General features: G+C 38.5%; 1 protein-coding gene across 1 annotated transcript in view; it reads left to right on the plus strand.

The window, feature by feature from the left end:
- Positions 1-333: 333 nt before the first annotated feature.
- Positions 334-13577, plus strand: part of cntnap5l (contactin associated protein family member 5 like) — a gene marked incomplete at its 5' end in the record, with an annotated part of 45916 nt that continues 32672 nt past the window's right edge. The window contains 2 exons of the mRNA XM_079482916.1: positions 334-436; positions 11389-11499. Of these exons, the coding sequence (XP_079339042.1) occupies positions 334-436; positions 11389-11499 (214 nt within the window). The remainder of the gene's footprint in view (positions 437-11388; positions 11500-13577) is intronic.

Consider the following 13577-nt stretch of genomic DNA (forward strand, 5'->3'; position numbering starts at 1 on the left):
TTTAATTGTCTTGCTTTGGCAATGTAAAATGTATTTATCATGCCAATATAGCTTTTTGATTCTTGAATCTTGAATCTTGAAAGAGAAAGAGAAAGAGAAAGAGAAAGAGAAAGAGAAAGAGAGAGAGAGAGAGAGAGAGAGAGAGAGAGAGAGAGAGAGAGAGAGAGAGAGAGAGGCAAATGTTGGATCAGCCCTTCAGGAGGCTCCGAGGAAACGGCGGGAGGCGCGCGCTCATTTGTGGCTGCATCTCACTGTGGCGGGAGTAAGAACGCAACCTTCACGGGGCTTTTTACGTTTTTCCCCCAAAGGCTGTAACGGAGGTACGTCAGAAGTATGGTGCGGAGTACTTTCTTAAACATGGGATTCCACAACTGCATCGGATTTTTCCTCCTCGCCACGCTGAGCGTATTAACTTCAGTGTTATCTGCGAGTAACTGTGAGTAAATTAATTGATTCCGCGTAACAATCCTGTAAGCAATATGTCACTTTAAACGTAGGCTACATACAGAGGTTGGTATTAAACCTTTAATTGCACAATATCGACTGGTATGGCTGCATTGTGTCTTCCTTTATAAATGATTTCTTTCTTTATATGACTTTGGAGAATGATATAAATATGAATAACTTTTTAGGCATATTCAAAATGGAATTTCTTAGGCAATGTTTTTTAGCTACATAAGGGAAAGTTTCCAGGAAATGTCACATTTGTTTCGTATTTCTCGTTAATTTAGGCTTTGTGATGATGTATAATTTGGTTTAAGGAGTGTCCCTCTACTGACAGTGTAGTGCAAAACTAAGTCATGAAAGTTTTCATACAGTAGTGTATACAATTTGAATGTAAAATGAATATCAGGCATTTACGTCATGCAGCCACGCTTCAATGGGCATTAGCCTATATTATTAAAATGAATGTACATGTGGTGTTTAGGATATATGTACGCATCGGTCCGGGACAGATAAGGCATCATTTTATCATCCGGAACAGAAAAGGCAGAAGAACGGGACAGTTCTTCAATAAAGATTTAGGGGGAGTAAAATGATTATGTCAAAGAGGAGAAATAACTTAACTGCTTGTGTCATTAAAGAGATTTATAAAACGCAATCCTCGTCTTTAATATTTGACCGCTCTTTCGCCCTCTCTCTATCTATTTTACGTGTGTTTTGCACGCTCTCTCTAACACACGCACACACGCACACAGGGGCGTGCGAGCGCGCGCGCGCAGCAATCCACTTCTTGAAGAAGTCACGCGCCGAGTTCCATAACATTGTTTATTGTGTGTTTGAAGGCAGTGCGTGCGATAGGATGACTACTGGAGAAAATTGCTAGCAAACCATATGTAGATCTGCACTAAGCGAAAAGATACGAACGCGGAAAGGTGCAGAGCATGTTAATGCGGGGTCGGTGCGTAATTCTTTGGCGTGTGTGTATGTGTGATTTTCTGGTGTACTAAAGGAACGCGTGGGGTTCTAGTGGAGGAGCGTGAAAAGTGTTGTCCGTGCAACCCACGTGTAGAACTAACTTTAATTTGTAAACGTTTTAGCATTAAAATGCACTACGGGTATTAAAGGTTTAGTGTGTTCTTCTGTAGTCCGTACGTATGAATGGCGTGTCGTTGTTTGGAGGCTGTCTGAGTATTTGGGGGTTTAATAAAGAAGTGTGTTGGTGACGAGAGGGGTGTAACGCCATTGATTTGTGAGTGCTGGGGTAGAGAGTGACTGCTGTCTACAAACAGTCAGCCCCTCCAATGTCAGGCAGAGGAGCTGCAGCTTTGCAAGACAGAGAAGTGCGTTTAACACGCTCCCTGCTGAGAACAAAAGCCCTCTGCGGGTTTCAATCTGTCTCACAGGTGTGCGAGGGATCGAACACTTGGGTCCTTGCCAGCAGAAAATAACTCTTTTAAATAAGTTTCACTTTCAAAAAGTGAGCAAGATTGAGATCAGAGCAATATCAAGGATATCAGGCAAGGTCCTCAGTAAACAGACTTGAAAATATGTTTTTACTTTTAGAATCAAAATGACAGACGGCAGCGTAAAACTATTTAAAAACTGATCTATTGGAAACTGCACATTTAAAGTAACAAAGAATGTAATAATAGTGTCAAGACTCGTTTATTATCGAAAATGTTGCTAATTTTAGGTAACTAAGTGTTTCATTCAGATGCTTCAATTGATATTAATTTAATTGATCTATTATATGATAATAAACGTATTGTTTATTTGCCTGTTTCCATTCTGTTTGTTCGTCAATGATTTTGGGGTACTTTTAAATAGAAAACATACACACACTGGCTTGCAGCTGTTTATTTAAATTAAGGAATTTACACAGCCAAGTCAGACTGAATTATACCCTGTCTGTGCACTTCTGAGTCAACTCAACTGGTGTGTCTTGTGGGTGTGTATTGCTATTTTCAGGAGGTTTTCCCAACATTCATGATTCGCTGGAGGGTATAGCATGCTATATTTATAATTACTATGTTTTTCAAATATGCCACTATGTTAAAACCTGGCTACAACATTGCCCAACAGTAGGCTCCCAACTTAAACCAACACAATTAGGACGTGAAATATGTGAACATATGCTGCAAAGAAATGGAGGATACGAATACTTTCAACATAGGACGGTTTGAATCCTCTGGAAGTAGACCGAGGTGAAATATTCCTTATCCCCCATTAGATATTCGATTAAAAGATGGCTTCACCCTTAAAGTGGTCATATGACAGGGCTAAAACAAATCGCTGTATTTTACACAGGCGTGCATTGCCGCGCCTCTCTGAGACTCGAGGAAAATCGATGTGTGCTGTGATTGGCCTGTTAACCACTGCATAGTGAATGGTCGAATTCTGCAAGCATGTGACGGAAATGTAACGCTTCTGACAGGTATGCCCACCTTATTTGCGTATACATTTGGGCGGCCTTAGTCAAATCATACCAAGAACTGACATAAGATCCTTTGTTTTGACTCTTACATTTTTGGAATTTTTGGTGTATAAGACATGGGCAACTTATAACATACCAAAGACACATAAAAACACGTATTTGAGCCATAAATCCGAAACAAAAATGGAGTTCAAGCGCCCAACTACGTGCTAATACCGTGATTTAACGCAATTGGTGTGAACGTTCTATTAGGCAGATCCAGCTCTCTGTGCTGGTGTGAATGAATATCTAAAAATCTGAAGGTAAACAATAGACCTTCCACATGAGACAGGCATCTGAAAATTAAAAAGGCAGTTTTTATCAATGTTAAATGTTAATAAAAGAAACCCCACAAATACAGCTCCTATAGTTTGAAATGCCAGCAGCAGAAGAGTGTAAATAATCACAAAATGCCCTGTGAAATAATTCCTGGAATATTTGTTTTGCTGGTGCTGACAACACATCTAAAATAATGAAAAATCAGTGTGCGTAGGTCTGCAAAGAGATCAGTGCAATTGTTTGATGCTGACCCTTAAGCTGTTGGTCCAATCAATGATTTCTGCTCGGATGGCTGAGACATTTGCTTAAATCCACAAGGATTTATTGTAAAACTCATACAGTTTGTGTTCAGGACATATTTGATCTTAAAATACCCTATGATGTGTTTTTTTATTTGACTCTTGTTTATTTCCGTTTTTTCTTCTGGTGTGATGAAGATAGCTAGTGTTATAAATAAGCTTTTTAAGAGAAGGTTTTGTGTGTTTGATGATTATTTTTTTTTGTTTATTAAAGGTACCTAATGATTGACATCTTGACAACATACCCCTGAGCAATAGAACTCATCTCATGATAGGACAGTATGATTAAAAATGCGTACAGCCACATCTCAGCTTCCAGGTATTGAGAGTTGAGCATGCTTGGTATTGCTCTTTCTTGATAGCTGGATTACCACTTGGGAGAATGTTTAGCCCACAATCTGCTGTTTACAGACTAGCCTCTCTTGTACAATGCCAGGATTACCCGAAGTTGTTACGTCACAGAAACTTTGAGTCATAGGACAGTACTGTTCAACCCTGAACATTATCGCAATGAAGGATGAATTACATCTTTTATAAGAGAGGACAGAAAATCTAAGTTTTGCTATTAAATTGTCAGTTAAACAGGCACAGAAGACAATTTGTATGCCTGAGCATTTCCTGGCCCACATCACATTAATAGAGTCAATATAAACGGCTCACAATTGCCTCATTATAAGTTGGCAGTGTTTACATATTTAAAGTTCTTTGTGTGCACCAAACAACCAAGACAAGTACAGCTATATGTTGTTAAGCATGCAGTTTAATGCATTCGATTTTGAAGTTGAGTTTTCTAAATAAACTCAATTACCTTTACAGTCTCTTAAATTGCTCCTCGGTGTCTATAACATCATCTCTCTATAAAACCCTTTTTGTTCTAATAGCCAAAGAGAAAATGGTGGTTCCTAGCTGCTTACATTTACATTTTCATTACATTTACGCATTTGTCAGACTGCTTAAAGAGACAAGTTTTGTGTCTTTTATGGAAGTGTGGCTCATGTTGATTGTTAGCATTGGTATTTAATGTTTTAATATTCTCTAAGTGGACAGTGATTTTTGTGTAATCTGTATCTATCTGAGCCTTCAACAAGGGAAAAAACTTCTTTAAACAGAGATCATAGCTATGAAGTCAAGTTTAAATCCTCCCACAGTAACACTGCATCTTCATACATGAAGATAAAGCTCCAAACATTTAGTCTGTCCACAGTGGATATGAAACTCCTATGTGCTACCACCCAGTCACACCCATCAGGAGATATTCTGTTTAATGTAGCATCATAAATAGGAGAATTTTTGACCAGTTTTTTTTTTTAGTGGGCCTTCCAAAGGGATGCTACTTTAATAGAAACCAACCGATAAAAAATAAAACTGATCAACAGAAAACTGATCTATTAGTCTTTTTAGTATATTTTTTACATTAAGATAGGATTGATAATGGGGATAAAACATATACCGGTGAGCCAAATGAGGTTTATCTAATTTATCCACCCAGCCATCTTTGTGTTGATCTTAAAGGAATGTGCAAGATCAGTTTCTCCAAGAAACCACATTGATGATGGGAGGGGTGTTTTGGCAAGAGGGACATCGTTGGGTCCTAAACCCAGTCACACACAAATGAAGATCAAAGAAGGCAGGCAGGGATTTAACAGAGATTAAACGCAAAGTGAAGGACAAACACAATCCTACCGAGTTTTGATGAGAGGAAATTAAGGCCACGGCTCAGCATCAGATGAATACAAACAAGCAAGGCGGCTGCCAAACGACATCTTAGAAAGAGAAAAAAACACTCACACACTTTACTAATCGTCAGTTGCCCTGATAGATGAGCCTCTTCAATTTCTTTTCTGTCAAAATCTTAGAAGTCTAGAAGCATTGGGGTATACTGTATGCATACGGGTCGATGACGTACATCCGAATAAAATATCAGCCAGGCTGTTACATCCAGCACCATAGGGAACAATGGCATTCGCTTAAGAATGCTCATAGCATTACGATCAACAGCGTGCTACTAATTATTCTAAAACTTCACCAAATGTCGTCAACCAAATAGGAGAAGCAATTCTGGGCGGTATGACCGTAATTTTATATATTACTAGTGAAAATTTCATAATTGATATCAGAATTGTGTATTTCTACATGTAGTAAATACATTTTTATTATAATTGATTTTTATTTACTATGTAAAACATCCAAAAACCTTTGTTTAAACATGTTTATATAGAAAATGATTATAAAGTAGTGCCGCGGATTTGACTCGAAGAGATACAGCTACCTCCACTGGGCACGCGCACTGCAATACCGCATCATTTTTGTCACGCTGAATTTTTTTTATATTATTGTAAGGTTAAGTTTAGGGTTGGGGTAGGTGATAGCTTCTGTAATTTATTGTAATTATATTGGTAGATTTTGTACCACTTCCGCCCGTAGCTGTTTCCCTTCTAGCAACAACCTAGTGCCGTGGCATAGAAAGACGCAAGCCTGCGTCCTTGTGTCTTTCAGAGGTATCCTATAAATTGAGGATTCTCAATTAAGAATTAAACGAGACATCCTTTGTATGACATACTGGCAGAAAAGGAAACAGGAAGTACCACGTTGCTATGACAACACTTTGCACTTTAAATGATTTCTAAATTTTAAGAGGTAAAAAGTTGGTTCCTTTCTACACTAAACAATGCCAAAAGAGTTTAAACAAATGTACAACTTTTTGCTTTACTGTTTTAAAAAGTTGAAAAATCACTAAACAGTTGTAAACTTATTTACTACATATGGTTGCTAAGATTAAAAAACGTGACATACATTATAAACTGTTCACATTTTAACACCACATATTTGATTGAATGTGCAGCTCCTGCTTTATATTCAACACACATTTTTTTTAAACGACGTTGGCTGATGCAAAGAATTGTGGGTTATCTCTAGCATTTTAGGATACACCTCATGTGTCCTCTTAATTCTAGTGAAAGAAGGTCGTATTAGAAGGGTGCATACGGAGTGTCCTACCTGCTTTTATCAAAAGAGACAGCCTCGATGACATAACAGTCTTCAAATGAGACCTCCGGAAGATGCAGTTTTCCAAAATGAGACACCGATAATGCGGTATATGTAAAATTTACATCATAACAAAAATACACACCGGTATTCGGTATGAACCAGTATACCGCCCAGCTATGCTTCAGGCTATTCGTTTCAAGTTACATCAACAAATATAAAAACAAACTAAGTGAACTTTTGCACTTACTAGAGGGCATGATCACAGAGACACTTAACAATGCTCACCCGCAGTGCTGTCAGTTCGCCGAAATGTGAACATTTTCTTAGAAAACACATCATTATTAGGCTACTTGGTGAAAAATCCCCTGAGTGCTACGAGAGCAGAAGGGACCTAGATGGCTGAGATTTTTGCTGACATCATCGTCCCCTGTGCATACACCTGTACCCCATTGTGAAAGGACAAAGTTTCATCACTAAAAAACAAAAGGTAGTCTTGTGTTCCTTTGACCAATGTATTTTGACATTATCCTTAAGTGTTGGACCTGTTGTCTTGTGTGTGATTTCTACAATTTCAGCATGACAAGCCCAAGCAGTGTTTGGAATATGGATTTTCCCCTTCTCATTTAAAAAGTCTCACATACAAGCCCAACACATAGATGCTTCCACTGAGTTTTCGTCACTCCTAGAAGTTATATCATATACCAGGCTGCTAAAACCAAAGCTAAAGGGAGTTATTTGTCAGGCAATCCCATGAAGGTTCCTATTTACACTGCAAGTACTACTGTCATTCTGTGGGGAGATGATTTAAACAATGCCTGGCGGAAACACTGTGGAAACGCGTTAATCTGCCATTAATCTCCCACCTTAATCAGCGCTATCGGGGCGGCCCATCAGATGGGTGATCGATCCTGCAAGCTATAAATAGCTTCGAGCAGTGCGGTCTAAACAACTCTCTGACGTGATGTACGTTCATTAGACCTGGATGCTTGAGGTGTTCGCACATCTTGTTCTACCCGTGCAATCTCTGTGATATTCATATTTACTTACCCTCTTTCTTTTTAACCCTAAACTCCTCACTGCTTCCCCTCACTGCTGTTTTTTATTATATATATTTTGTGCAGATAAAATATAAAACGTAATGCATTCTTTTTATAATACTGAAGACTGAAGTAACATCTGCTTTATAGATTATTGTTATAGGTGAAAAAAAGTGCATTTCTACACTGGTTGGCCATGATTCTGCTTTGTAGGTCTAGAAGCACGGTTCGGTTGCAGTTTCTTTAAAACTGAACAAACATAGGTGTTATTCAAAGTCTTAAGAAAAAAACTAATGTTAACTAAACGTTACTTTCAATCTGATGTGTGTATGTTTCATCTTTTTCCTCTATCAGTATTTCTTCAGATTCTTGTCTTTTCTTTCATTCTCCTCTGCTGTTTCCACTCTTCCTGTGACCACAATATAGCACTTTTGCTTTCCTCTTGGTACACCAGGCAAGGCCTCAGTGATGCAGCACAGTAATAATAACTGACCTTTTGAACAATAGCAATGTGAAGAACCTCGAGCAGGTCAAAATAAAGAGTCCTTCAGAGACACGGACCTGCCCAAGATGTCACAGACTCAAAACCACCTTTCTAACAGCTTATAATTCCATATAATGTCTGTCATTCAGCTAGATCAAAATGGGCATGATCCGTGCGTTGTTTGATGTTGGAAAAATATTTTTTGGAAATGTAGAAAGGTCAATGAGATCCTCATACTGTAGATAAAGTGGCTTGACTGTTGTGTTAATAAGCTTTTGTTGTGTGCTGTAAATGTGCATAACAGTCGAGGACTTTTTTTGAAAAGCTGGTCAAGGTCCAGCTAAGGGTCCTTACAAATCTACCAGCAATGGTGGACCTAGAGCAGTGTGGTTGAAGTGGTCCTGAACAGTGATTTAGATTTTTCTTACTGTGTGAATAGTAAACCGCAGTAGAATTGCACTAGATGTCAAATACATGAATGTCTCATATTCACAGTGTCAGTAATCACTCTTAAGAATATTTTTTAAGTGACATATTTATTGTTTGGCTTAGAGCTAAATTCAGAGAAAACAGTTCTGTTTTTTAAGAGAAAAAGTTACGTCAACAATTGGCACACTTGCTCTGTCGGTACCTGTCAATATAATCTCTGCGACTGGGTTGTGATAAAACAAAAATGTTTCCTGCAGAGGTGATGTGCCTTGGGTTTGCATTCTAACATCTGTATTCGTTGGGAGAACAGAGCTTTCGCAGGAATAGTCTGTGACTGTATAAGCGACTAAAATAAAACTACACTTGTAGCAGACTGCAGTACTTATTAATACCCTATGGAGATGTCAGTCATAGGTTATGAAATATAAAGCCAGGAACTGCCTGAATGCGGTTAAAGTAGCATCAAAGTATATTTGAAAGTATCTGTAAAAATAAATATTTCTCAGCTTTTGTAGTCTTTTTGTGGTTTCACAATGATTATTACACCACCCTCAATGAACTTTTAGAGAACTCAAAGTGGGACAACAAGCAACACAAGAAAGCTAGGATCAGTTTGCACAGTTGAAGCTTGCCCTATTATGAGGCCTTGTTGCTTGTTTACTTCAAATATAATGTTTCAAAATACAATGTGACCTGATTGCTCTGCAGTAATGTGCCACTGTAAAAAACTACTTGTAAGTCGCTTTGGATAAAAGCGTCTGCCAAATGAATAAATGTAAATGTAAATGCAATGTCTTGGGTGGGATTATTATGAGTAAGTCGATCCCAAATCTGTGTTTATAGTAATTAAACATTAGTCCAATTTTATGTACCCATATCATCAGTAACATCTTTAGGTTTAGACACTCCATTGGGAAATTAACTTTGTTTAATGAAAGAAATCTTGTTTGAAATATTGCTAGGGTGTATTTAAAATCCTGACACTGCCTGTTTTTTTAATTTCCTACTGAAAAAAGTTTTGCTTGATTAAATTCATGGTACACACAGAACGTTTAAACCTAAATTTAATATGTCCTCTAGAACTTTCTCTCAGAAAAATCAGCTGTTAAAAATTTTGGTGTGACCATCTCTTGATGCCAAAATGTTGTCACACCATTGAGTGTATCACAGAAGCCTGATTCATCATCTGCTGTCTCTGAGGCTGATTTTCAACCTCAAATGAACTCTGCAGAACCTCGAGGAACTGTTTTAATTTGACAAGTCATCAATGTTTTGTGTGAACTTCATTAAAAAGCTAATTTTCACTCCAATGTGTAAAGATGAGAGTATTGTGTGTCATTTTTGCTCAGCTGAGAGAGAAAGACAGATGTTGCAGCTGTTCTGTGTGATGTGGTGAAGAGCATTGCTGACTCAGATTATAGCTCCCTTATGGTGACAATAACGCATGTGAGCCCCCTCACACTGGCCAGACTTCTCTGTTTTCTCATTAAGGTGAAGAGAAAGTGGGAGTGTGTACGTATGAGTAGATTGAGAGGAGGAGAAATAAAGAAAGCAGGTGGAGGAAAACAGAAAATGAAGATTGGGTGAAGGAGAGAGAAAGAGAGAGGGGGGAAGAGATGGATGGGTGGCGCTGAGAGATATTAAAAAAATGGGGAGCAGGCATTTCAATGTCAAGTGAATGATTGTCAGGCGAAATGTTGCCACAAACGCAAAGGCTCACTAAATAAGAATATATTTTTACCCCGGTCCGTAGAGAGTGCGGCAAAGTGCTTACACTGCTGAAACGGGAGAGAGCTTTAAAATGCTCCCTGGACGCAGCTAATGGCTCCCTAACCTGCTGTTCATTTTGTTATTCTGACGATACATGCATATTTTGGAGGTTCGACACTAATGTGTTTAGGCTGCTGAGCATTGGCTCATTAGAGATCTTTGGATCTGCGTGTTTCCTTTGAAAGGACCATTTTAAGGTGCACGAAAAGCAAATTAAACGTTTTCCTATTACATACAAGATGTGCATGTTATTCAGAATGTTCATACAGTATCCGATAAAAGCAGTCTGTAGTCACGAATCACAAAGGATTATCTGTATAGTTATCTGTAAATGTATTTATATGGGGGACATGAAAAAGTAATTGGTTGTAGGCTACATTCTTCTCTATAAAAGCATGCAGGACCGAAGAACACAGAGAATGTTTTTCTGTCTCGTTCATGCAAGCATTATGGGCCTTGACCTTTGTCTAATGAAAATTTTTGCAATCCACATTGAGCAAATGTTGTCAAAAGACTAAATCTTCATTGCTGTATTGGACATGCAAGATTTTAATGAACAGACTGATTCAAACTTTGTACTGTCACATACTGTACTAGACATCAACATTTCTCTTTGTTTGTTTGAAGAAACTCTTGGATTTTAATCTTTCATATTTTGATGCTCGACATATTAGAATGGTGTTGCTTTAACTAGACATCTTTAAACACAAATTATTTTAAGAAGTCTGAGGTCAGTGACATACAGTCAGATGCAAGAGTACAAAAGACTGCCAGACTTTAATCAACTGTCACAAACTGTCCTAACAGACAGAATGTCATTTCTTTACGCTCTGTATAATCTTCACTATCACAATGCAAAGACAGTTTCACTTGTTTTGTTTCAAACACATTAAGTTTTAAACCCCATTAAGGAGCTTTCTAGTGAATAGTGTCCCTTGGAAAAATCCATAAATGCAAGCTCTGTGTTTACCCCACTAAGGATATGAGTTACTGTTCAGCTACTGTTCAAAACTGTTCGAAGTGAGCAAATGTTTCCTATTTCTGGTTGAGCCAATGATGATCTTTAATTAATAATATCACTGCATCCTAAAATCCTATGAAACTGAATGGATTCATTTAATCAATCTATCATTTTCATTTCAAAGTAGTTATCACGTATGTCTGATCTTTTTTGTTTTCATCTAGATTTCTGTGAAGAACCGCTGGTGGCATCACTACCCCCAACTTCTTTCCAGAGCTCATCAAAATCCTCTGACAAAGCGGCACCATACTTTGCTAAACTCAACAGACGAGATGGTATGTGCTTGTGTTTTTCTGCTTCCCTGTTCTGTTTGTTCAAAATAACAACCTCAGTTGTTTGTGTTTATATGACTAGAGAATTAGGCTGAAAGGAAATTTGTCCTTGTCAGAAAAGTGTTGACGCAAAGCTTTTTTATGAATACCTAACATAATTCGATTTAGGTTCCATAAACAGTGCTTGTCTGCAAAAAAGTATTAGTACATTTTATACCTTCATTTGAAATATATCAGTCTGATGGTGTCCGTCAGATGCTGTCAAAGCTTTGGTGATGGGAGTTGTCTCTACATGATAATAGACTGTTGACTCAATCCTCAAGTGTGACAGGAACATAAATACATTTCTTATGACAATGGACAACAAGAGTTATGGCTTATGCATATTCCAATGGAAAGTGAAGGGACAGAAAGCAGTCCAGAAACTTAAACATATCCGTTATTAAGAGTAAAATGGATATGCATTTAGCAGACATTTACATTAATGCATTTTTAGATTAGATTAGATTCAACTTTATTGTCATTACACATGTACAAGTACAGCATAAAGAAATGTAGTTTAGGTCTAACCAGAAGTGCAGTTAGCAAGTGCAGGATATACAGTTAGAATAAATACAGAATACAATATGAGAGAATATAATACAGGGGGCATGGACTATAAAAATATTTTGCAGTAGGAATCTTCTATGAAAATATGACAGTAGGTATATACTATGAACAATATATACAGATGGCTATGAACATTAATGTACAGGTGGATATGAACAGCTAATAATTTAGACTAAAATAGTGCAAGTGACTTAGGTATGCATAAATTATTGACATTGGCTATTAAAGTTGCAGTGCAATAGGTGAGTTAATGCAGTTGTTGAAGTTACAGTGCAGTGGATGAGTTAATGCAGTTATTAAAGTTACGGTGGAGTATACGAGTTAATGCAGTTAATAGGTTGCAGTCCAGAAGATGAGTTAATGCAGTTTATAGGTTACAGAGCAGTAGATTAGTTAATGCAGTTATTGAAGTTATAGTGCAATAGATGAGTAGATGCAGTTAATAGAGTTACCGTGCAGTAGATTAGTTAATGCAGTTATTGAAGTTACCGTGCAATAGATGAGTAGATGCAGTTAATAGAATTACAGTGCAGTAGATAGGTTAGTGCAGTTATGGAATTGGTCCATTAGTGCAAATGAGCATTCAGTTAAATATTCCTGGTGTGCAAGTGAGCAGTATAGAGTGCAAATTATGCTGTGTGTGTGTAAACAGTCCGGTAGAGCAGATAACATGAAGTACTGGTGTGTACAGTTCAGTCATGCATGCAGCCCTGTAGTGCAATGTAAACAATGTTGTAGCAGCATTGGAGTTAAAGGTATGAGAGGTAGTGGAATCAGTGGGGGGCAGAGTTCAATAATGAAACAGCTCTTGGAAAAAAGCTGTTTCTTAGTCTGCTGGTTCTTGTCCAGAGGCACCGGAAGCGCCTACCGGAAGGCAGGAGAGTAAACAGTCTGTGAGCGGGGTGAGAGGAGTCCTTGAGAATGCTGCGAGCTCGACGCAGACAGCGTTTGTTCTGGTTGTCCTCAATGGCAGAAAGTGTAGTCCCTGTGATGCGCTGGGCTGTTTTCACCACCCGCTGCAGTGCCTTGCGCTCAGCAACAGAACAGTTCCCGTACCAGACTATGACACAGTTGGTCAGGATGCTCTCTATGTGTGCCTCCTTTCGCCCTTCTGAAGTCCACGATGATCTCCTTTGTCTTGGAGGTGTTAAGGAGCAGGTTGTTGTCTGAGCACCATGTGGCCAGGTGCCGGACCTCATCTCTGTATGCAGTCTCATCGTTGTTGCTGATGAGACCAATCACCGTTGTATCGTCTGCAAACTTGATGAAGGAGTTAGATCCGTTCACAGGCCTGCAGTCGAGTGTGAAAAGGGAGTAGAGAAAGGGGCTCAGTACGCAGCCCTGTGGTACACCAGTGTTGAGGGTGGTGGTGGTGGAGCAGATGGGGCCTAACCTAACAAGCAGAGGCCTGTTCGTCAGGAAGTCCATAATCCTGTTGCAGGTAGGGTTGTTGTTGCCTAGGTTTCCAAGTT

Source organism: Barbatula barbatula, assembly GCF_947034865.1.
Source record: "Barbatula barbatula genome assembly, chromosome: 20".
NCBI lineage: Eukaryota > Metazoa > Chordata > Actinopteri > Cypriniformes > Nemacheilidae > Barbatula > Barbatula barbatula.